At 34.8% G+C, this 24282-nt stretch overlaps 3 protein-coding genes across 4 annotated transcripts; 2 read left to right on the forward strand and 1 right to left on the reverse strand.

Moving 5' to 3' along the window:
• Positions 1–1482: 1482 nt before the first annotated feature.
• Positions 1483–5145, forward strand: LOC118053848 (uncharacterized). Of its 2 annotated transcripts, none has more exons than XM_035065241.2 (6): positions 1483–2346; positions 3671–3743; positions 4000–4093; positions 4243–4359; positions 4450–4507; positions 4738–5145. In XM_035065241.2, exons 1-6 carry the CDS (start codon positions 2314–2316, stop codon positions 5143–5145), a joined length of 783 nt encoding a protein of 260 aa, XP_034921132.1. In that variant the 5' UTR covers positions 1483–2313. The 2 variants fall into 2 exon arrangements, with proteins under 2 accessions (XP_034921132.1, XP_034921134.1); XM_035065243.2 differs by lacking the exon at positions 1483–2346 and adding an exon at positions 2981–3473.
• On the reverse strand, positions 4610–16922 carry LOC118053847 (protein DGS1, mitochondrial). Its single transcript, XM_035065240.2, has 14 exons — positions 16547–16922; positions 16135–16249; positions 15834–16037; positions 15266–15403; positions 14890–15051; positions 14528–14722; positions 9804–9904; positions 9240–9329; positions 8179–8251; positions 8077–8105; positions 7870–7993; positions 7257–7367; positions 6415–6515; positions 4610–6289 (listed from the first exon to the last, which is right to left on the reverse strand). The coding sequence occupies exons 1-14, from the start codon at positions 16819–16821 to the stop codon at positions 6169–6171; spliced, it is 1839 nt and encodes a 612-aa protein (XP_034921131.1). The 5' UTR covers positions 16822–16922; the 3' UTR covers positions 4610–6168.
• A 2543-nt stretch (positions 16923–19465) lies between these two features.
• LOC118053846 (cysteine proteinase inhibitor) lies at positions 19466–21914 on the forward strand. The gene is made up of 3 exons (XM_035065239.2): positions 19466–19635; positions 19729–19936; positions 21724–21914. Exons 1-2 carry the CDS (start codon positions 19534–19536, stop codon positions 19930–19932), a joined length of 306 nt encoding a protein of 101 aa, XP_034921130.1. The 5' UTR covers positions 19466–19533; the 3' UTR covers positions 19933–19936; positions 21724–21914.
• The last annotated feature ends 2368 nt before the right edge of the window (positions 21915–24282 follow it).

A 24282-nucleotide genomic window follows, 5' to 3' on the forward strand; every position in this document is an offset into this window, starting at 1 on the left:
GACAATCTTGTGTTTTTTCTACGTGGGAAAGAGAGTTTTGGGTTTTACAAAAACATATTAACCATGATTTTTTTTAGATTTTAATGTTTCATGTTAAAGAATTTTTGTTGGAAAATAATTCTCAATAAAATTTTAGCACTAAAAGTAAGTGAAATCCATTTTTAATTTAGCATAAAATATACATATTAACCATGGTTTAAAACAAATTCTTTAATAATAATTATCTTTCAATTTATGCTCGTGTTTACTAATATGATGTCTACCAGTATTGAATCTTGTTAGGTAAGTAAGTGTTTTGCTTTTGTTCCTATAAAAGACCAATCTCTTATAGTTAATTACATGCAAATATGGATCACATATTAAGGTGTATCCATATAAAATGAACTTAAGAAATCCTCTAAAAAAGAAAAAGCAAAAAAAAAAAAAAGCACAAGAAACATGGGCTCCGGCAAGTAGCTCAAGCCCATGCTCCCTGCATGGGTATATGGATGCCTAGTGTGCAGGTAAGATTTATGAGCCCATTAGAGGTGAACGTGAGTTTAAGCCCGCTGTCTGAACTCAAATACGTTGGGCTCGGGCGCTGGGCGTCCGCCCATGCAAGGTGTACGGCCACCACCCTTGTGGGCTCGGGCTGTCACACTCGAGTTTAACGTGTTTGGGTCTAGGCAGCATATCCGGACCCAATTTCACCTCTAATAGGCTTGGGAACCTTACCCGAGCCCAATACTTGCCATATAATTTATTCTGGACCCTATGTGGGTTCCTCAAAATTTTATATTGATCCAATATGTATTTTGAGTAGAATATAACTCAAAATATCATAAGGATGAAATTACACTTCAGGCTTTTCTCTTTGTAAAATAACAAGATTTATGAGCTATAAATATACCATGAATACTTCACGTCAAATATTCATAATTTTTTCATTCTTAATATTTTTAACATATATATTTTTGAAGTCTATATTTTTAAAGTATCATTACACTTTCTCTCTCTACAAAGTTAGAGAGTCTCCACGTCCATCAAAGGGAACCTTTTATAGGTACCAACTACAGGTCATTTGGCTTATCATGCATCACCTACTATTACCACAGTTACTGGTCACCTGTCTTATTAGACATTGTCTACTGCCACTTACCAATTCTTAGGCTTTTCATATCAATTCATTGAATACCTAATTATGAAGAATCGATCATATTGCTTGAATTAAAAAATAAATTCATTATCAAAAATATATTATGATGTAATTTGTAAATTATGAATTCAACAATTGATACTTGAAAAAAGAAAACATTATTAACGAACCTTTTGTTTGGAATAAGACAAATTTGATTTGTCAAGATATCCTTGTTTTATAACCGAATCATTGAATAAGATTCAAAAAGCAAAGATTGAAATTACAAGGACATAAAGCAAAAGAGTAATAACAACAATAATAAAAGTAAAATATATGTAACTCATCCCTATAAAAATTCATAATGTTCCATGTATGCAAATTATTTAAAATTTTCCAACATTATCCTTATAGTATTGGAAAAGTTTCAATTTTATGTCTAATAAATTTTTTGTTGATTTTAATTGGAAGGGCATATTCAGAATGGTTTTTGTGAATCAAGGCTAAGTTCATCTCCTATTGTATTTGAGCATTTATTATAAATCACTTTCTTACAACCTCTCATATAATCTTGAAATTTGGATAACAATGTGAAAGCATTCTCCATACTAATTATATTAAATCCTTAAGAATATTTAATTTTTAAGAATCAAATAACCTAAAAATTTAGTAAAAAACTCGCTTCTTAAATTTTATTTCATGAAAAAAATATAATATGCACACAAAGAATCTGAAACAAGAGAAAAATAAGAAGAAAAAAAATGTACTACCAGGCATTACATAGGAACTTGTGGAAAACTAAAAGGGCAACATTAAAAAAAATGGCAAACTATAAGGATATAGGTGAAACATTAGAATAAACGGAGGGGTGAAGTTGACCAAAATAAAACACAAAGAAAACCAAAGAGGTAGCAGAGTTGCAACGTGGCACGTTAGGGTTTTTTCTGAGGACCTAAAAATCAGCGGTTGGCAGTCAAAGCCCATAAATGTAATTAAATTAAAGAAATCACCCTAAACTTTCAAAAAATATAAATAAATTCCCCTAAACTTCTCTTCCTTATTCCCGGCTAAACTCTGTCCGTCTCTGTTTCTGTCCATCGTCTCCCTTTGTTTTTCTTTTTCTAATAATAAACTTTTTTCCTTAACAACGTTGTCTGTTCCTCATTTGTCCTCAAGAGAAAGAGAGAGGTTCTGGTAGCATGAGGAAGAAACTCGACACTCGGTTCCCTGCCGTAAGCTATTCCTTTCTCTCTCTGTTTTTTTTTTTTTTTTGAACAAAAAATCGCGGGTGTCTTTTTTCCTCTCCCTATTGTTCTATCGATTTATAGCAATATTTTTTCACGGTAATGATTCTGCTACTGGGATTAGTTTTTCGTTAATACTAACATGGGATTAGTGAATTATTGAAATTTAAGGCACTGTCTAATCCGTATTGAGTCTCAGAATCTGTTTTTGTCCTTGATATTGCATGCCCATATTTCTTATTTATGTACCTTTGCTTGCTACTGAATTTGGAGGCCCATCTGTGGCAGTTTGTTGGATTGGTTATGTTTTTATGTATTAACGTGGCAGAAATGGCGAAACATAAGCTGACCAACTCTTGTTTCTCGTACCAATTTGATTATGTTTAAAGAATTGCTGGTATGTAGGGCACGATGTAATGCGTATTGACTCTTTATAGCTTGCCCTTTACCTCTGTTCTACATGTCCTTTGCGTGCTGCTGAATTTGTTTGGTGGCTAATTTGTTTCATTACTTTCTTGTTCCCATCCGGGGCACTTTGCTGGGTTGGTTTTGTTTTCGTGACGTTTTCGGGCTCTATTTTATTTATTTACTATTGAGTTTTTTCTTTTCACGTGCTACCCTGTTTTCTAGGGTTTCTAAATTGTGAGACAGATAGAAAATCTTGTTTCCGTCGGTGAGACTTTGCGGTGATAGGAATCAGATCATCTTTTCTTACAAGTGGTCTTTACCTTGTGTATTACTACCTCTTAAGTTGGTTTTGTTCCATGCACGTAATGTATGATAGAAGCATGGCAGTTTCATTCTGTGAAACAAAAAAATGTTTCTTACAAGCGCATGTAAGCACACACAGACACAAAAATTAACGAGTTTTTAGTCTTACACTGATATTCGACATTCGATTTGTTTTTTACTGAATGGTTGACATGAAGTTATCTTCTGCTTCCCTCGTTTTCTCACCTTTCCTTGGTTGTTCGATCCCAAAAGAGCAGAGAACTGTTCTCAACCATAAATCCCCTTCTCTCTCCCCCCTTAAGGCCCTGCTTCCAATGCCACCAGTTTCTCGTTTCTAAAAAACATGTTTCAAAGGCTCCGGCCTCTGAACATTGTAAGAAGAGGTATTGCCACTTTTAAAGCACTTGTACCATGTAGAAGACTCTTAACTTTTGGTTTGCATCCATTTTCAATTTGAGGGTAATATAGTGGTTCAACCTTTTAATGGGCCTATTAAAACATATCACTTGAATTCTTGCATATATTTATGTTTATTTTTCTACCATCTGATTAGTTACTTTATCTTGGTATTATATGACAGGCTCGGATCAAGAAGATTATGCAAACCGATGAGGATGTCGGGAAGATTGCCATGGCTGTGCCCCTTCTTGTTTGTAAGTAAATAAATATGGAGTCATGTTTATGAAATGGTGGAGATATGGTCCCTTTCTATTTTCTCTCACAATACATTTCTTACTTGCTCTTCGTAAAGGCATGCCATGCCAATACCATGAATGGAAATCCCCCTTCCCCTGCCCCTCCCCACGTTTTCTATTTTCGTGTTCTACATTTATTTTCTTCAACTTTTTCTTCTTTATGTCAGTTCTGTTTCATTCATCTTACTAATTAGATTTGTAATGAAATGTGCAGCCAAAGCTTTGGAACTATTTTTGCAAGATCTATGTGACCGAACTTACGAGATAACTCTGGAAAGGGGAGCCAAGACCTTGAATTCATTGCATTTGTAAGTTAGATCTTTCTGGCGACCGTAGCTTATTTTGAGTGGGTGAGAGATAGAGAGAGAGAGAGAGAAGAGAGAGTGAAGTTTGTGTTTTCTTCACCTTCCAGCTTCAGGGAATGAAGGTGGTCTGACTTTATCTATGAAATTTGCAGGAAACAGTGTGTACAGACATTCAATGTATTTGATTTCCTGAGGGAAATTGTGAGCAAGGTTCCAGACTTAGGTGGTCCTGATGCTGCCTCTGATGAACATGGCATTGCGAAAAGAAGGTTTGGGATGTCTAGTCTTGTATCTTATTTGTAGTTTTGGACATTTAGAGTGTTTGGTGACTCGTGGCATTCTTAATGCTTCGACTTCAGGAAAGTTGCTGATGATGAAGACAATGACAGTGACGAGGAGTGCACTCGAAGCAGAACAGTAAGTTTTTGTGCCCTTCACCTTGATTATATAATTCCATCTATCATTGGATGTCATGTTATCTTGTAGATTGTGTAGAAACAATCTATGATCAATGTCTACTACAAAAATGCTCTTAATTTAAATGGTGTTATTTTTCCTGTAACAAGTTAATTGTATCACCAGTTGCAGATTGTTTTTATGTTTTCGAACAATATGACCTAGAACTCAACCGACAATTCCTTTGACAGCACGAGACTACCCAGACAAGTAGCAGTGGCAGAGGGAGAGGTAGGGGCAGAGGCCGAGGCCGTGGCCGGGGGACGAGAGCCATGGATTATGAGCCTGAAGATTTTAAGGATAATATTCCAGCAGGAAGAAATTTACGAACACCGGTCCATGACTTTGACCTGAATCTGGACTTGGATGAGAATGGAGAAACAAAACCAGTGCTAGCTTGTGTCCCTGCTAGTTCCTCAACAAAACCTGACACTGTTGTCCCAGCAAGCTCCTCAACAAAGCCAATTCCTGAATTGAAGCACGAGGAAGTACCTGGATGGTCTCTAGCAGACATTGAAGGGATGGATATCGATCCCATTCAACTTGCGAACTTCAATACAAGAGTAGACGAGGAAGATTATGATGAAGAAGAAGACTGAAGTTACTAGCAAGTGTTTGTGTGGTGCTGTATATGCTTTTTAACATCCTATAAGCAATGGTAGACAACAGCTAGAATTTAGATTACACAGTAGCTTCCCTAGGCATACATAGAGATCAGTTTGTTTAACCATTTCCCATGTTTGAGATGGAGCTCACTAGTCATTACTTATAAACGTTTCTGCACTTTGGTCCCTGTATAGTTTATGGGATAATTTTTGTGGCACTTTCCAGGCAAGGGAATGAGCCGGTGGTTCCCGTACGAGTAGTATTTGATGTTAAAAATTCTTTTTATTTAAAAATTGTATTTAAATAATATATATTTTTTATTTTTTTAAAATTATTTTTGATATTAACAAATATAAAAATACCTAAAAAATATTAAATAAAAATAAAAAAATTAAATTTTTTTTAAAAAAGTATTTTTAAAACGAAAAAAATTAAGCTTCCACATCGGATTCTGATTGGCTTTTCCTCGAGCTATTTTGTAACTTGTACGTTGTAACAAAGATTGGCAGTTCTGGTTTTTATCAAGTATTTATTTTGGCATTTCCGAGACTCAATTCCTTCATTGCTATGAACTCCAGGAATTGAATTCTAAATGTAATTCAACAAATACAAATTAATAAAGAACAAATAAGAGGGAGACCTTAACTCTGATTTGCTAAGGAGATTATTTTTTAAAAATGTCTCCTCTTAATTTCCTTTTAAAAACCTTAGAACAGATCTGTCAAACTCAATGGGCTATGGTTTCAATCCAATTGTTGAACTTCCCGACACAGATCCTATATTTGATAATGTGTTTGGACAGTATTTTTCAATGTACATTTGATTGAATTGATGATTTTTTTTTCTTTTTATGATTTCGATAGGAAGATATAAAAACAGTAAAAAACACCTCAACCCAGATGATTTTTTGGATGGTTTCAACAAAATGTGCTCTTATTTTCTTTTCTTTTAATCCTTTTTTTGGTGGGGAGGAAGGAATTAAATTGAGGGGGGGGGGGGGGGAACAAAGTATGGACCTATTGTCGTCTCAATGAAGGAAGCAGGCACTCGTAAACCCGCTCCATGCGAGATAACACCATGAGCTTATAGTCAGTTTGAAGGCGAGGCTTCCCCAGATCAATAATATCCTGTCTCAACCTGTTCAAAACATATTTCCAATTAGCTTCAGAACAAACTCATTCTTGCCTTGTACTAGAGAGAAGGACGGGAACACCTCAGCAAGAGATTTTGGATAAAAAGCAAAACTCGGAGATGACACTAACCATTGCCATTCACCAGTGGCTTTTGCATGCCCCTCTACAGCATGGAACAGGCGATCCAGACAATGTAACACTAATCCAAACATGCATTGTGACTCCTTTTCCTGTAAAACACAAGAAACGAGGGTTGATAGATTTATATTCATTATGCACGGGCAACAATCGAACGTGTTTGAATCATTTAAAAATGGCAGCAGGAGAAAAGAGACTTTAAAACTTTTGGTCCTTTGACAAGAGCTGAGAGAGTGACCAGCAAGTGACTCCCAAATTCAAATCTCGTATCAAGACTCAGAGAGGAGATAACATCGTGAAAGTTGGACAACAACTCCAGAACTTTCAAAGAAAACACTGGCCATGGCGCATCTTAATTTTTTTTAAAAAAATTTCTCATATCAAGCAGTTCTTTAAAAAATAGGTCGGGATAAGCACAGTGAGATGCCACAATAAAGATAAGGCAGCCAAATTTCCAAGGACATTTACAGGAAGATTTATAGCAGGGCATAAAAAATAAACATATTGACATCTCCTATGCAACCAAGATTTTTGTATAAATCAGAGTCCATCCAAGGTTTTCCCAATCATTCATTTACTCAGAAAAGCATAACACACAAGACCATAAACCTTCTTATGCCTTCTGTCAAGTAGAAAAGATAATGGCCGATAACTAATGCATGAGCACGAGAGAAATGCCCTGTCATTCTAGGATTAAAAAAGATAGATCATTCATATAATGCAATAAATTTCATTTACAGTACAAAACTAACAAAAATATCAATAGATACTAAATAATTGAGGTAACAAGGAGAACTAGGAAAAATAGTCCTAAAAGAAATCCAGATTCATACCAGTCCTTGGTTAACGTAAGTTTGATATTGAGCAATTCCTTTCTCGACCTCCACTAAAAGCAGTCTCCTTTGGCGCCGAGCAATTCTGCCCCTTCCTTCTGCTCTAGTATCCTGATACAAATAAGCAGAATCAGCAGCCACGGAATAACAACAGGGAAGAAACATGAACAGTGAAAGGACTGAAGCATTTACAGAATTTGATTGTTAATCTCATTAGATACTGCATGTTTATTCAATATGCCAATTGTTTTAAATGGACCACGAATCCTAACCTAAGGCTCGGGTGTATGCTCTATAGAAGTATAGAAGAAAGTGTTATGCTCAATAGAAGTATAGAGAATGTCATGCTAGCTGAAAAGAGTCAAAGCTTTTTTATGCCAAATGAAAAGCAACAAATATCCTCTCTCTCACAACAATAATTAAATTCTTCCCTGGATTAAAGAATAAATCACCACAGCAACAGTAAGCATGGAAATTTACTCAAGCTGAACTTGTCTGAACTAATGATACGCATGTGTATTATCAAATATCTTCTAATTCCTATACCTGGTAACAGATTAATTCTCTTCACGAAGTTACCCTGAGAAAGGTAAAATGATAAATAAACTCTTACCCGTTTAAACCATGCACGCAATAACATTAGCAGCAAGAGAGAGAGAAAGAAAGCCGGTAAGGCTGCAAGAATAGCAAAATTGATCTCATTTGCCTTGAGAATCTGATCCAGTTCAAGCATCGCCCTGATTAAAGATAAAGACAATTGAGATAAACATGGTCAAGGAACATTAATCATCTATCCACAATACAAGGTCAGTGAACTCACGTCTCAATATCCAATTTTAGCTTCTGAACCTGAAATAGCAAGAACCCATTATACATGGCCAAAAGTATAAGAAAATAACATAATAAAAATAGTCTGCAGTACCTGGATCAGCAAAGCATGAGCAAGCTCTCCCTTTAAGAGATTCTGAATAGGATGCGTAAGTTCCTGTTCATACCTGCATTAAAATTAAAAAGCTGATTATTTTACTTTTCAGTAAAAAAAAAAATCTGCCAGAAAACATAATCAGAACAGTAATTTTGTAGAAGTAGCAATTCAAAATAATGACATGAAGTTAACAATTCTCTTTCCAAAGGAAAAAAGAAGTTCATAATTCAGAGAGATTTTAAGAGTACTAGCCCCTCCCCAAAATAAAAAAAAAACTACCACCTTCCTAGATAAATTTATCAAGGATATGATTTGAGTTTCTTTGACTTCGAGTAAAATTTCTATTGACTGAAAGCAGATTTAATAAATGTCCATGGGGATTATGTCCATTAAGACATTCTTTGTGCACACAAATGTGTCCAAACAAAAACACACTAGGATCAAATTTGTCTTGTCAATGCCTTCAGCAGATAAACGACTCAATCAACTTCTACATTTGACAAACACATATGATGCACATAAGGACATGGTGAAAATAGTTTAGTAATAAGCCATTCTTATTGCCATTGGCAATCATCAAAGTAGGATCTTTAAACAAAGCAATAGGATTAGGAACAGTGGCTGAGGGTGGACAAATTATAGAATGAGGAGGATTTGAATAGAATACACATAATTTTGAGGGGCCATATAAGATTTTATTAAAACTAAACTAAAATCTAAGGGCTATATTGTGAAATGGAAAAATCTTTCACTAGGAAACTAAGTGTATAAGAACAGAAAACCAATACAAAAATAGATAAATATTGTTTGGTTCCCCTTATTTTTCAATATTCTGGTGCCTCACATGCATGTTTTTCAACTTTCCGGTTACCCTTTATTGTTCCTTGGATGCATCAATTTACTATACAAAACAATGAGTCAGGCATGGCAGCAAACTAGTAATTGAGTTAACCATTCCCTTCTTCTGTTCTATACTTGAAGTGTCTTATGGTATTTGTTGAAATATAATATCAAGGGTAACGAAAAAGACCCAGAATAAGTTCGGCAAAGAAGTCAACCTGTCCATAACTATTTCAAGCATTTCCTGATCTGATGCATGTTCAGGGAACTTTTGACCTTTTGTCTGCTCGCTGAAAGCCAATAACATTCTGCATCTCAAGCAAATAATTAAGTAAAGGTCAAGTGAAGATCAACCTAAAAGAAGAAAACACTTTTAAAAGAAAATGATATGGCAGCATCTTCTGTGCAAGGTGATAGCGAGACCCCCTTTTTGATTTGTTCCATACACTAACAATGATATTCTCTTCCATTATTTTTCAATGTCAACTTGCCCTTTTTTTTTATCTTTTTACATGTTATGTATTCTTCACTGTTCTTGACCCTCTCTTGTCATAATTAAACTTGCAGGTAATTTAGAAACTATATAAGCATTATCTTCAGAGTCAAGGTGGAATACATGAAATACATGATTGTAAATAAGGTCCACGGCATCATTGCAGCTAAGTCCAAAACATACACAGTATAGTTTTATGAGTGAAGTACAATACTCTTTTTGTATAACAAGTAAATCAACATCCAATATAATAGGTAATGAGTCCACAAGAAATGGAAGAAAGTTTAACCTATGCAGCGAACTGGCAGTCAACTGCACTTCTTCTACCTCCATCACACCTTTGTGTCTCTTCCTGAATGTATCAAAAAGTTCATCTCTAATGGACAGAAGCTGTTCATAAATCAAGTTCCACACCATTAAATTTGAGCAAATAATCCCTAAATAACAAGGAATATATAAATAATTTGGAGACAAAGAAAGTGCGAGTCCAATGCTTATTATGAAATGACTTCCTCTGAATATTCAAAGGGATCCAGAACAAATGGAAGGATACCAAAAGCACACTTGAGGGCCAAAATGTCTCCTGGAATAACCAGCTTATTTTGAGAATTTAACATGAAGAAGGCCATATAATTACACCACATTGGCCAAGTATTGGGTTAATGAGGTATTTTGAAATGATTACAAAAATCAAACATTGGTTCTTAAAAAACTCAAGACATAATTGTTTTTATTATTATTATTATCTTTGTCTGGTCGACTTTGATGAGATTTGCGCTTGTGATTTATAATAGGTATGGAATCCTATACTTGATTATCTAGAATAAACTAAAGGATTGGTTAGTCAATTAAGGGAATTGATCGACTCTCGCATAGGTAAATAAAGACTTATGTACACAACAAACAACAACTTGGCCAAAAGGAAATCCTTTCTTTTCTTTCAAATTATCTTGGTATCAAAGCTTTGTTGACTAAATGATCATGAGTTCAAATCTCATCACCATTATTTTTTCTTCAAATTAAAATTAATTTTATAACATAAGGTAGTTTGACTTTATGCAAGTTTCAAGTTTAAAAAGTTCACTTGAAGAGATGTGTTAAAGAAGAATATAAATCACATTTTTGAACCTCATTTAAAAATTTTAAACTTTTGGGTTGAGATGAATATTGGACAGCATGAGAGCTTAGGAGGATTTTAAAAAAAAAAATCCAATGTCTTTAGAGTACTAGTTATTGCTCGTGTCTGGTTGTCTCTTTGCCAAAATTGCTCTTCTTTACTCGTGTTGAGGCCTGCAGATTGTTCAGAGAATTCTTCTACAAAATCCTCTTTATGTTTGTGATTGATTGTCTCTTGGCCATAATTGATTTTTCTCTATGTTATTTGGCATCATTTCTCCTCTTTGAAATTTTTTTTTGGAAATATGTTGAGCAATAAAGAAATTATAACGAATTGATTTTATGGGAAAAATTACTTCCTTTAGGAATTTCATTAATAAAATTGTATTCAAGGAAAAGAGTTGTGGGGTTATATTGATAGAGCTGAAACAAAACCAGTTGACCTCAAAGATCAAGCTCAATGGATTTCAAATAATGCTCGAGTTATTAGTTGGATTTTGGGATTAGTTGAATCAGATATAACATTGAATTTGTTACTTATCAAACTACTTCTGTCATGTGGAACTATCTAAAACAAGTATATCATTAAAAAGATGATGCGAGGGAATTTCAACTTGAACATGATCTTCAAAAATGCACGTAGGGTTGTAAGCCTATTTAGGATTATTATGATTTTATATCTCTTTCGATTGAATATGCATATATTGTCTATGTTGGAAGCTCCAGGACTAAAAGTAGAAGGATTGATTCTCATAATAATAAATAAAAATAAAAAAATGGGTCAAAAGAATTTTTCCCGAAAATTTTTGAGTTCAAAATAAATGTTCAATTAATTAATTCAATAAAAAATGGGAGTTAGCACTCAATTTTGCACTTCCCATAATACAAAAGATTTATGAAAAGTTTAATCGGCATCAATTTCTCAAGAAACTTAGAAAGGAGTTTGAGCCTCTTCATGCCATATTGATGAACAAACAACCACCATTTAGACATACATCTCCATCATTTATTGAGGGAAGAACAATGACTCTGGTCATCAAGCACAACGGTTGTGCAACAACAGAACATTAGGCCATCTAAGGTGGCCTTTAAAACACATGACAAATACAAGTATCATGAAATGGGCAAGATTCAATGTTTCTCATTAAATAACTATGTAAAAGAACAAAAAAATTGGCATTATTATAAGGAGTCTAGAGATGTTATCGGGCATTGTATACATTGGCCACAAAGTCATAAAATTCGAGCATACAATGTGGATTATTCAGCACTAGGGTCATTTGTTTCTTCAACCGTTTCTTCTAATGCCAAGAGTTTTGTCCCTATCACTCATGTTATCTAGACTCTCTATTTTGAATCATATGACTTGGTCCCCACATAATCTTACCATAATTTCCCCAACTGTGATCCTAATCAAATTCATATTGCAATAGAACCTATTTCTAATTTTGGAATTGTGACTGTTCATATTGACTCCTTTTAAATTCTTATAGTGTTTTTCTTATCCCAAAGTTAACTCAGTTGTTCAGGATTTGGGCACAAAGACGGTAATCATACTTGGGATCTTGTGTCATGTCCTTTTGAAGTTAAACCAATTAGGTGCAAGTGAGTGTATAGTGTTACACCTAATGGTTCTTTGGACATGTATAAAGCTTGTTTAATGGCTCTAGGAAATCATCAAGAATATGGAGTAAACTATGACGAGACATTTGCTCCAGTTACCAAATCGACTACCGTGCATACAATCTTAGATATTGATGCTTCTCATCATTGAAGCTTAACCCAAATGGATGTTTAGAATGTTTTTCTCCATGGTGATCTAGATGAAGTTATTTTTATGACTCCACCTCTATGATATCCTTTAGCTAGCTTCGAACATGTTTGTCAAGTAGGGAAATCTTTCTATGGTCTCAAACAAGCTCCACGTGTATAGTTTGCCAAATTTAAAAGTACACTCTGTGCAACAAACTTTAAACAAAGCGCTTATGATCCATTTATGTTTTCTCGTCAAACCGCTCAAGGTATAACCATTCTTTTGATCTATGTGGATGAAATTTTGATTACAAGTGATGATGTCTCTAAAACTCACTATTTGAAGACAACCTTACAATAGCCTTTCCACACCAAGGATCTTGGTCCATTGACAAATTTTCTAGGGCTTGAGATCTCTCCCTTAATATGGTATTTTTGTCAATCAACATAAATATGCTTAAGATAGTGTTGATCTTGCCCAAGTTCAAGGTCCTAGCACATATAATACTCCTACAGAGCTCAATGTTAAACTCCATTCTAATGATGGGGATGTTCTTGATGACCCAACTCATTTTCAAAGAATCGATGGGAGACTCAACTACTTGACGATTACTCAACATGATATAGCACATGCAATTTGGTTAGTTTATGACCAAATCATCTTCAGTTGTTTAGCATATTTTGGGGTCAATTCTAAGAGGAGTTTTCTTTCCTTATTAAGTGATCTTAAAATGACTACTTATGCTAATGAAGATTGGGGTGGTTGCCCTAGCTCTTGTCGTTCTGCTACTAGATGATGTTTATTTTTGGGCAAAGCCTAATTTCTTGAAAATCTAAAAGACAAGATTTAGTCTCAAAATCTTCAACTAGAGTTGAATATCAAGCTATGTCCCATCCATGTTTGAATATTACATGGCTTCTAGGTCTACTTACTGAACTTGGATTTTCTTCACTCGATCCAACTTCTCTTCGTGCCGACAATACTAGTGCTATCCAGTTTATTATGAATGCACAAAGCATATTGAGATTGACCGTCATTAGATCCAAGAAGTTTTTGAACAAAAACTGATTATTCTTTCACATGTTTCTTCTCATAACCAAATTGCCAATATTTTCACCATAGGATGACTAAAGAACATCAATACTTAATTGGCATGTTGTTGTTGTTTGATCTGTCAACATCAATTTGAGGGGGAGTGTCAACACATTTGATGAGATTTATGCTATAAATTAAGGATTGTGATTTGATGAGATTTGTGCTGTAAATTAGAGATTGTGATGGGCTGTAACTTAGGGATTGTGATTTATAACAGGCATGCAATCCTTGATATAATTAGCTAGCATAAACTAAGGAATTGGTTAGTGAATTAAGGGATTTGATTTACTCTTGTATAACTATAAATAAGGACCTATGTACACGTCAAACAACTAGGCAGAAAGAAAATCCATTCTTTTCTTTCAAATTATCAAGCATCTAGATGGGCTAAAATAATGGTGATTTCATCAGTATTTGGATTGGCTCAATGTTTTTACAAAAATAATGTATGGGCTTAGAAGTTTAGAATTGATTTATCCAAGTCAATCACTAAAACCTAAAAGTTTCAATACATCCTAATCCAATCAAGAGTTAGGACTGCTAATGCGCCCATACATACTAAAGTAAGTTGGACAACCTCCATCTAGTCTTTGACTAATGGTAAGATTTGTTAGCCATTAAATACATTTTACCTTGAGTCTTAAAACCTAATTTAAAATCTTGTTATGGTATAAGCACTCTTTGATTTAAGCTTCACTTCCAATTAGTTCTCATACCATTGGTTTTTTATAGCTATCGCAATTCAATCAACTAGAGGTACGGAACCCTTGAGGTAAAATGCTTATTACTTTTCATTGCTATGAACAAAATAGTTTTATAAAATTTTCACTTTAATTAATTTGTTGATAATAAGCTCATCTTTCATTGATATCATCATCTACAATGCTTTATGTTATTGATATCCAATCAATTGAGCACTCAATCTCTTCATCAAAATTTATTTTATGGTCTACATGTTTATACTTGTTAAATATCCAAAAGTTGAAAGCATTTAGGGCCAGTCATCCTAACAGTAAGAAGAGTAATGAGAAGGGCAAGTTAGGGCATACCGGTTGCTCCACGTGATCATTAAAGAAGCTAATAGTTGAGTCCTTGGCTTCACAAATCCAGTTGTCAATATCAGGGCTTCCCATCAAACGACTATGTTGAAGGAGCCACAAGGAACAAAATGACAAGCCAACTACACCACATGTGTGGCGGATCCAGTGCTGGGATAATTTACTAGGCTTTTGGTGTTTGGAAACCTTAGAAAGGAGAAGGAACAAATATATCTCAAAAACGTTGACCAACCATTAGGCAATAATTATCTCTAAAAAACAATAAAGATATACAAGAGTAAGTAAGAAGAAGCAATCAACCAATAAAGATAATCAATCAATTATAAAATGTAGCCTTTAGGAAGCACTGTTACCATAACAGATATATAGGAGTCCAATTTGTCAAGATTTTTATAAACCACATTGATGGCATCACTGATTTCACAATCTGTCCACTGAGACCCTTCTTGACTAACTTTTGGTGATTTCTCAAATACAAGTGGAAATGAATAGCTTCCTTCAACAGAAGAATCAGTCTGCACATCATTGAAGTGAAAAGTAAATAATAGCAACTTTTATTAAAATGAGAAAAAAACAAGAATCAGTCTGCACATCATTGAAGTGAAAAGTAGATAATAGCAACTTTTATTACAATGAACAATGAGAAAAAACCACTAAAAAGTCATAAGCAAATTGTCATTGCCACAAGGATGGTGAAAAACTGCAATCATCATATGTTAGTTTCTCTACCTGACGTATTGCATGTAAATGGCCAATTGATGCCTCCAAATTTGAAAATAAACGATTAATAACTGCTAGTAATGGCGGAAATGACTTTTCTGGATCTTCCACTAACTGCTCTCCATGTCTATCAACTTCCATGTAAACCTACAAGTGAAGTGAAGTGAAGTGAAGCGAAGCAATTGATTGGTAATTAGTCCTTACAATGTATTTTTTGCTCATTGATGTACCCATTAACATCCACAAAGAACAAACATAAAAATTTGACACCGAGAATTTTTTTTTTTACACTTCAAGCCCATGTCTCAAAGAAAGTTTACTCATTTCCGAGTTTTCTAATTATCAATGAAGAGCAAGTTCATATATAATGTTTCAAAATAATATGAATCATACATTAAGACCTCAACTAAACAACTTAAACTTTTGGGATGAGATAGTTCAAGGTTTTAACGACCAATGATCATGAGTTCGAATCTTGCTATCTACATTGAGATAATTATTTGACATTCAGGTCAGATAATTAGTAAGAATTATCTATGAAATACGAAACCAAAACCAAAAGAAGCATCACACGAACCTCAGCCAAGAATGTGGAAATGGCACATCTTAAGTTGCTTAAGACAACTATCCTCTCAGAAAGATAAGCAGAAGCAAATTGACTTAGATGCTGCATAGACCAACCGTCAATAATGCTTTGACGCAACACCTGAGCTGTTCCACCAAGGAAAGCATGTGGCCCTCTCTCGAAAATCATAAAGTACAATTTCCGAGCATTAGATGCCTGCAGTTACAAGCAATTCAAAGCAAAACGATCACAACAGAGAGAACTTACCAGACACAACGGTTAACAACAAACACACTGGGTGTAGTATCAGTACCTCTATTAAAGGTTGCCAAAATTGCAAATTATCTTGAATGTTGTGCAAATGTATAAAAATATGCCCCATAATATCCTCCAAAACATCATACACCCTCGAAGACTCTATCCTAACCCTGCACGTTTAGAAAACACGACATCATCTCTAATAAATTCTAGATTTAAGAAAATACATATAACAAATTTAAATAATTATACTTATTTATCCATCATTATTTACAAAAACAAGAATATTTCGTTTTTTTTATAATAAATTTGTGCACTAATTTCTAATCAGCGTTCAATTACCAGTAGCGATTTTATCATAAGAAAACTGAAATAATGCCTAAATATCAACAAAAAAAAACTAGCAATTAATTAACAATTAAACAGGAAAATCAAAATGTGAAGAGAGTGAGAGAAAGAGTAAATACACAGAAGAATCGAGAGTGTTAGAAGGGAGGGGGAGGGGGAGGGGGAGGCAAGCCTTGCGTCGTCTACGAGGAAAAAAGACGCGTCGTCCGGTTTGAACGCAGAGATTGGAGATTCTGGAGAGAAAATCGGAGGAATCATGGAAAGAGAGGGGAAAGAGAGCTGCAAGTCGGTTGCGGAGATAGTGAGAGTAGACAGAGAGAATAAATCCTTTCTGCTTATTGGCTTCGGTTTCGTCTTCTTCTTCGCTTTTACGTCGATGCTCTTCCAAATCCATTGATGGATGCTCTCTCTAAGCTACTGATATCTGTTCGTTAGTTTCAAAATGTAACGGCGCTCCTGGCTGCCGAGGAAGCAACATTTTGTACCTGAAAAATACGGGATCCATCTCTCTGTTCGCGGTAAATACCAAATACCCCTTCCAACAATCAAAATTAATTTACAGCCTATGGTTTAAACTCATGAAGTAAAAAAGAAAAACAAAAGGACCAATCTAAAAAAATCTTTAAACACACAACACTACAATGGCACTAAAATGCTAATGATATTTAATATATTTTTATTTTCATTCCCCAATCTATCCAAACAATGAAAATTAAATTATCCTCAATTCTTTTTTATTTATTTATCCAAATAAAGAAGGGTAAAGAAATATCAATCTCTTCCTTTTATATGGGTGTGTTTATTCAACTCATGAAAATGCATATATTACATGTTTTCTATAAGATACACCACACAATCCACCTCATGAACAAACATTTTTTTTGTAGATATGTAACAAGAAGCCTTCTTGATTTAACTTACGATACCAAATCTCATCAATTTTATCTAAGAAAATTGGTTTATTTATTTATTCTTAATTAGATCTCATATCTACCAATTACTTAACACTTAGATGCCATAGAAAACTTTCACAAAAAATAACAAAAACAATTAGTCCAGAGTTCTTAAAAATTAATTTAGAAGAAAGAAATTGAAATTTAATTAAGGAGTTCGGTTGAAATCCTAATACCAAAAATTATTGTGTCGTGGAATTTAAATTTCTTACTACTGAAAACGTAAGCACCAAATTAAGGTTATGAAATCAGGCCTCAGAATTTAAAGAGAATAAAAGGGAAGAAATAAGCAATTATGATGATGTTTGGTTGGCTATATATATATATAGGGGTGTTCACGGTCCGGTTCGGTCTGGTTTTAACCCAAAAATTCAACCAAACCAAAAAATAATAGTCCTAGTTAATATAACCCGAACCAAACCGCAAACCAGTTCAAACCGAACCGGTTTTGTTCGGGTCGGGTTTTAGCATCCAAAACTAGAAAAACCAAAGCATTTTTGTTGCTGCCGTTATATACTCTAATCTGGGCTTTGTGCTAATGGAGGAACAAGATGTTGTACTACATCTTGGATAGATTGTCATTTAGGATGAATCTAAGAATTTCAAAAGGCAAAAAAATCTTAAAAATATTTACAAGAAGACAATGAAACAATCTTAGTCCCTCATCTATATCCCAAGAAAAGTTTGTAGTTGTCAAAACCATTACTATTTTCTTATAGCCATCTTCATAAGTGGGACTATTGTTTATACTATCTACTTGAACCAGAAGTTCAAATTTGACCTTTACAGATGATTCATGTTCCCTTGAAGCCTTGAAGATTGAGATCATGAAGGGTTAGGGGAAAAGGGGAAAGAGAGTGGGGCGGCTATAAGGGTGTGTTAGGGTATTTAAGGTTAGCATTTTCTTTTTATACCTTTTTTTAGATTTAATTAAATCAGTTTGGTTAGGTTTTATCCGGTTCAATTGGTTTAAGCTTTTTTTAACCGAAACCAAAACAGACCGATCAGTTTTTTTTTAATTGGTTTATTTGATTTTTTTTATCGGTTCGATTTTTTCGATTAATTTTTTCTTTGTTTTTTCGATTTAATTGGTTGGTCTATTTTTTTGAACACCTATATATATATATATATATAGACACTCCAACAAAAATAAAGTTTTTCATGGGCTCATCTTTTGTGTGCTTGGATATAAGCCTTGTATTTTGACTTGATTTTTTAAATTCTATCCTGTCTAAATTATTAAATATATAAGAAAAAAAAATTGCATGCAATAATGAATTATAATGAATTATTATGTCTGGAGTATTTTTTTTTTTTGGTGAGGTAAGGTATTGTAGATATTAATCATGTTAATTTAAAGGATATTTAATAGTGTAGTAGTAGTTGTTTTTTTAAGTATTTTTTCACTTAAAAATATATTCTTTTATTTTTAAAAAAATTATTTTTAATATCAGCATATCAAAATAATTTAAATATATCAAAAAAATTAATTTTAAATCAAAGATAAAAATTAAAAAATTAATTTTTGTAAATATATTTTAAAAATACAAAAATAAACAAATCTTTACAGTTTGTACTGGAGCTACGATTAATTGGTGAAGAGGTTAATGTCTTCCATTAATTATAATATCTTATATTAATCTTATATTAAGATCTAAATCTATATTAATATACTAATATATTGCTAGGAAACACTCGAGAAAGAGTCACCTGCTTTGCACAGAACGTGGAGCTTATTATCAGGAGACAAGTTCGTTAGCGTGTTTTTTTTTTTTGTAACCCTTACGCATCCTAAGATCCATTTTACTTAATTAACAAGTATCCTAATATCTATTTTACTTAATTAACAAGTATTTAATGGAGGGTCTGGCAAACGTAAAAAAATATTGGTAGTGGAGTCGTGCATGGAAATCCACGTCGTGATTTCACCTTCTGATGCCTACGTACCCATTCAAAAGCCAAACTATTCGTCGCTGCATACGGCGCCAAGTTTGACCAGCTCGAATAAAGTCCAACAAGATTACGATCTTTTTTACTTTATTATAAAAAACTCTCTTATTTAATTTATAGCCTTCCATTTCTTCTTTTATCTGTGGTAACGAAGCAGGGCAGAAAGAGAGATAACAAAAAAAAAGGAAAGCAGAAAGAGAGAAATGGCGAAAACAGGTGGTATCAAAGAGGTGGGAGGATCAGCTAACAGTCTTGAAATCGAGAGTCTTGCTCGTTTTGCTGTTGATGATTACAACAAGAAACAGGTTCGTTCTTTTGTTTTCTTTAAAGTCAAATTTAGCCAGAAGAACTTTGTAAAATATTGTTTTAATTCAATTTGATCCCGGCTTTTTGTGCAGAATTCGCTGCTCGAGTTCAAGAGAGTGGTGAACACAAAGCAGCAGGTGGTATCTGGGACGGTGTACTACATAACCTTTGAGGTAACTGACGGGGGTCACAGGAAAGTGTATGAAGCCAAGGTGTGGGAGAAGCCATGGATGAATTTTAAGGAGGTTCAGGAATTCAAGCTTGTCGGGGATGCTCCTGCTGACTCTAGCGCTTAGCTAGGTACGTATATATAATTAACCATCTTTTATTTCTTGAAACAGAATTAGTATGCTGTCAAAAATGAACATTTTAACTAATCTAGACAACGTTTCGCATGGCTTGATTCACATATGCTTGCAACATTGACATGGCCCTAAAACTCTTATGATACCTGGAGAATGCATCTAGATGATAGGAAATGGGAGGGGTTATGTGGACCTCAAAGCTTTATACCAAGCTAGTGATGGGCAACCTGTTAGTGGAGTTAGAGCATGTTAGGGTTGAATTTTTAGTTGGATTTTTTTTGCAAAATCCACCCAGATCCCATTTTGTTCATCTAGCTTTCTTGAGATCCTTAACTTCTATTTAAAACCACAGCCCACAAAGAAGAAAATTTAGTCAAGAAACTTTGTTTGTGTTTTCCCCATTTCCTTGAATGACAAGAGTAGAGCTTGAACCCAATATGCCACTCCATTTCCTTTGGGAGAGAACCACTAGGCTAAACACCCATTTGTTTGCAAATTAGTACAACAGATGATTCTCTGTATAATGGATGCATTTTATTTCTTTTCTAATCTTTTTGTGCTGATCCATTTTTCGTTAGTAAGATTTTGAAGCAGTGCCTGAAAAATCAATTAGAACATTGTAGAGGCAGATAGAAACACTACTACTTGTACCAGTTATGTTTTGTATGAATGAGGCTTGGAACATGTGTATATACAGCTAGGTTTGCAAGTTGATATGAATTTGCAATTTGCTGGACCAAGTATTAGGTTACTTGCCTTGAAGTTCTGTTGTAAGGCATTTGCAGGCCTTCCCTCGGGGAGTTCGCATTGAGCCTTAACATAATCACAATACCCGCGTCTCCAACCCGGTGACCTGAATTATATTGGTTTTGAATTAGGCAAAAACTAGGTTATGTAGTGTCACGAGTCTATTATGCTGCAAAATAAATCGATTTCCAGCATAATCTAAAACCAGAAAAGTATACTTGTTATGCTGGACATGGAGAAGGAAACAGAGCTCTTTGGTTCAGGTGAAAAAGACAACGTGAGTTTAGCATGGTTTACCCATCTTCTCAGAAATTCCAAATTTGGCTGCCTTACTTTGTTCTGTGTGGCTGTGGCAGCTGACCTATGCATTTGATTAGTAAAATTGTTATAGCTGTGCATTAATTAAGCTGCAAACACGAGTCCAACAATCTGGGATGTGTTTGTTGGATTCATTAATAGCAACGGTAAGGCCATAGCGGTTCTATGTAGTATTCACCTTACAAATCGTACAGTATGGAATTCTAGAGGAAAGTGCCTTTGATGTTAGAATATAGAAACATTTTGTCTATTATTAAAATGAACAAACTAGTCGAAGGTGATGTTTTGTATCAGAGCAACATGCTTTCGGGTGGATTTTGAGTCTATGTAAGTCTACTTGCTTCCCTTTCAAGTGCAACTCTTGGAGTGCTTAAGTGCATCTTGTGTAATTGGGATCTATACCAAAAAATAAAGTGTTTCACTCACCCAATCCTTCTCTAGAGAGGTACAAGACCATTAAGTTGAACATGTTTTACATATATTACTATTGATCTTTTCTTGTTCTAGTTTATATCAGTTTTCTTATACTGGCATCTTGTGGCCTACAGATTACCTTTTGAGTTAGGTGATTGATTTTGAAAACCAACGATGTACAAGTTAGCTAAAATGATTTTGCTGGTTCAATGGCATTGACATGGATGCATTGTACAGCTAATTGATGATGCTGATGGCCTGCTTTTATACGAGTATGAATCTGATGAAGCCTTTTTGATTCAGGTGGCTGAAGACTGTCTAGCATGCTATACTTGGAGTTGATGTTCAAAATAAAAGAAGATAATAATGCGAATGGATTTCCTTTTGATGTAATGGGAATTACTACTTTCTGAATATTGCGCTTCTCTCGTATTCGTATGAATATTGCAGATTTGTGAGTGGATTTATGTATCTATGCTGGCTACGTTCTTGTATGTCCCTTGGTTACTCCTGCTCATCATCCCTATCCCTCCGTATGGATCAGGACTTCATCTTTGCTCCCGAGTGCACATCATCTGGTTTCCCAGTTTTATGCTGGAGTGCATGTTAACATGGGAGGTCTAGATTTCGTTAGTTTCAATAACTTGGTCGAGACTTCAGAAGTAAAAAATAGTATGAAGGAAATGAAAGTCAAGCAATTTTGTTTTTTTGGTTGGGGGGGATCAGATTACACAAATATATACACACAGAGAGAGAGAGAGAGAGAGAGTACACACACACACACACACACACAGAGATAGACCCACGTAGTTTGTGCCCTGGCCCAAACGACCAACACGTCGTGTTCCTCCTCCACATCGTATGTTCTGCCAGCAAGAAGATGTTGAACATATTCTTATGACTTGCTTGAGCTGACGATGAAGTATTTGAATTGCAGAGAAATTGTATTGTTAGCATTGGGTTTATGGTTTGGCTCGTAGTCAAAGCAACCACACCAAAAAACTCGAGTTTCCTTGTGCAAGCAGATTATCAAAGGAACTTCCAAATATTTGTTCACTAGCTATAAAGAGACAGGCTTCCCTTGAAGATCATCAAGAAACTCCCACTTCAAATTCTTCAGCTAAAGAAAGATAACTAGTTAGCCTAAGTGCCTCCGATTATTAATGAAGAACAATTGTTTTAGATAACAAGATAGAAAGCAAGAAAATGGTTCATTGCTCAGCCATTTTTAGTTGCTTTGTCCCACCAGATTCTTCAAGAGTTTCTGATGATGCTGTAGCCTGAAGCAAGGAAGTCAGTAACAAGTCAGAGAAACCCAAAAGCAAATCAAAATCATCAGGTGCTCCAGTTGTAGTTTCTTACTTCCTCATGAATTCATCTCTCTCTCGTTTGTAGAAAATTCCTGCCCAGATACATGAAGAGAGTCTATGCTGGTTCTTTCCATAACTCTGAAGCCAGCTCAGCTGTGGTGAAAGCAATGGATCTGTATTCAGCTTCAACAGTTGGTCTTGATATTGTAGCTTGTTTCTTTGCCCCTCAAGATATGAGATTAGGACCAATAAAAATTCCAAAACCAGTAATGGATCTACGATCATCTCTTGAACCTGCTCAATCTGCATCGCAATATCCTATGATAGCTGTAAGTGGACTTTGAACATTAGTGCAGACCAATACTGAGAGTTCCTTTTAAGTAGCGAAAAAAGTCTTTTGGCCGCGATAAGATGAGGTTCACAAGGAGCTTGCATAAACTAGCATACACAATGGACGGCAAATTAAGGCGATGTCTGGCCGTGTGAGAGTGAGATATTGTAGAGAGCCAGCCATTTATTGATCATAAATAGTAGGGTCTGCAAGAGGAATGCCATCACTTGTAGAGGGTTGCATGCCAGAAGCAAAAGGTGTTGAAACTGGTTTAGCACCATCAAAGCTGAATTTATGCAATAAAGAGAGTAGATACTGTGTTTGACTGATGGTGATGTTAGTTCTATCCAGTGTGACCTGAAGTCTAAGAAAAGACTACAAGTCCCCAATTGTCTTCATGTGAAACACTCTAGACATGAGATAAAATGTACTGATAGAAGAAATGGAAGAGTCATTTATAACAATATCATCAATAAATAAGGAGATGAATGTTATCCTTAGCTTGACTACAGAAAAATAGTGAATCATCACACGGACATCGTTGAAAACTCATTTGCTGGATATAGGAGCTGGATTTCATATAACATGCTCGAGAAGCTTGCTCAAGGCCCATAAAGTGCTTTGCACAGAGGACAGACATAGTCTAGATATGCAAGATCCTGAAATCCAAGAGGTTAAGTAAGATATATCCTTTATTGTAATGCATTACTCGTATCAAGTTGCTTTGAAGTCCAATCCTGAGAAAGTGCCATGTTCAAAATCAAGCGAATTGTCGCAGGTTTTTCAACGGGACTGAAGGTCTCATCATAATCAAGGCTCGATTGTGGAGTAAAGCCTCGTCTTGTAAGACGAACTTTATAAACAATAGACTCATCTGCTTTAGTCTTGATTTTAAATACCCACTTATTACTCACCAAGTTTATATCATCTATTTTGGAAACTAAATTCAGACTGCATGGCTGAATTCTGTGCAACCACTAGATGAGTATAAATTGATATTACAGGCATGTGACTTGTGGTGAAGCATGAAAGGAATCTAAAGCATGTGAACAGGAGATTCTGGAGCAATTGGCTGTGGAACATCTTCTGGGTTGGTATAATTGATGGAGGGTCCCTTTTGAAGCAAAATAATCTCTTAAAGCAGTATTTACAAATTCTCCTTCCCTGTTGCTTTGAACAATTTCCACTTGAGTTTGAAATTGGTTACTAGCTTTTTGAAAA

This window comes from Populus alba, chromosome 9, assembly GCF_005239225.2.
Source record: "Populus alba chromosome 9, ASM523922v2, whole genome shotgun sequence".
Classification (NCBI taxonomy): Eukaryota; Viridiplantae; Streptophyta; class Magnoliopsida; order Malpighiales; family Salicaceae; genus Populus; species Populus alba.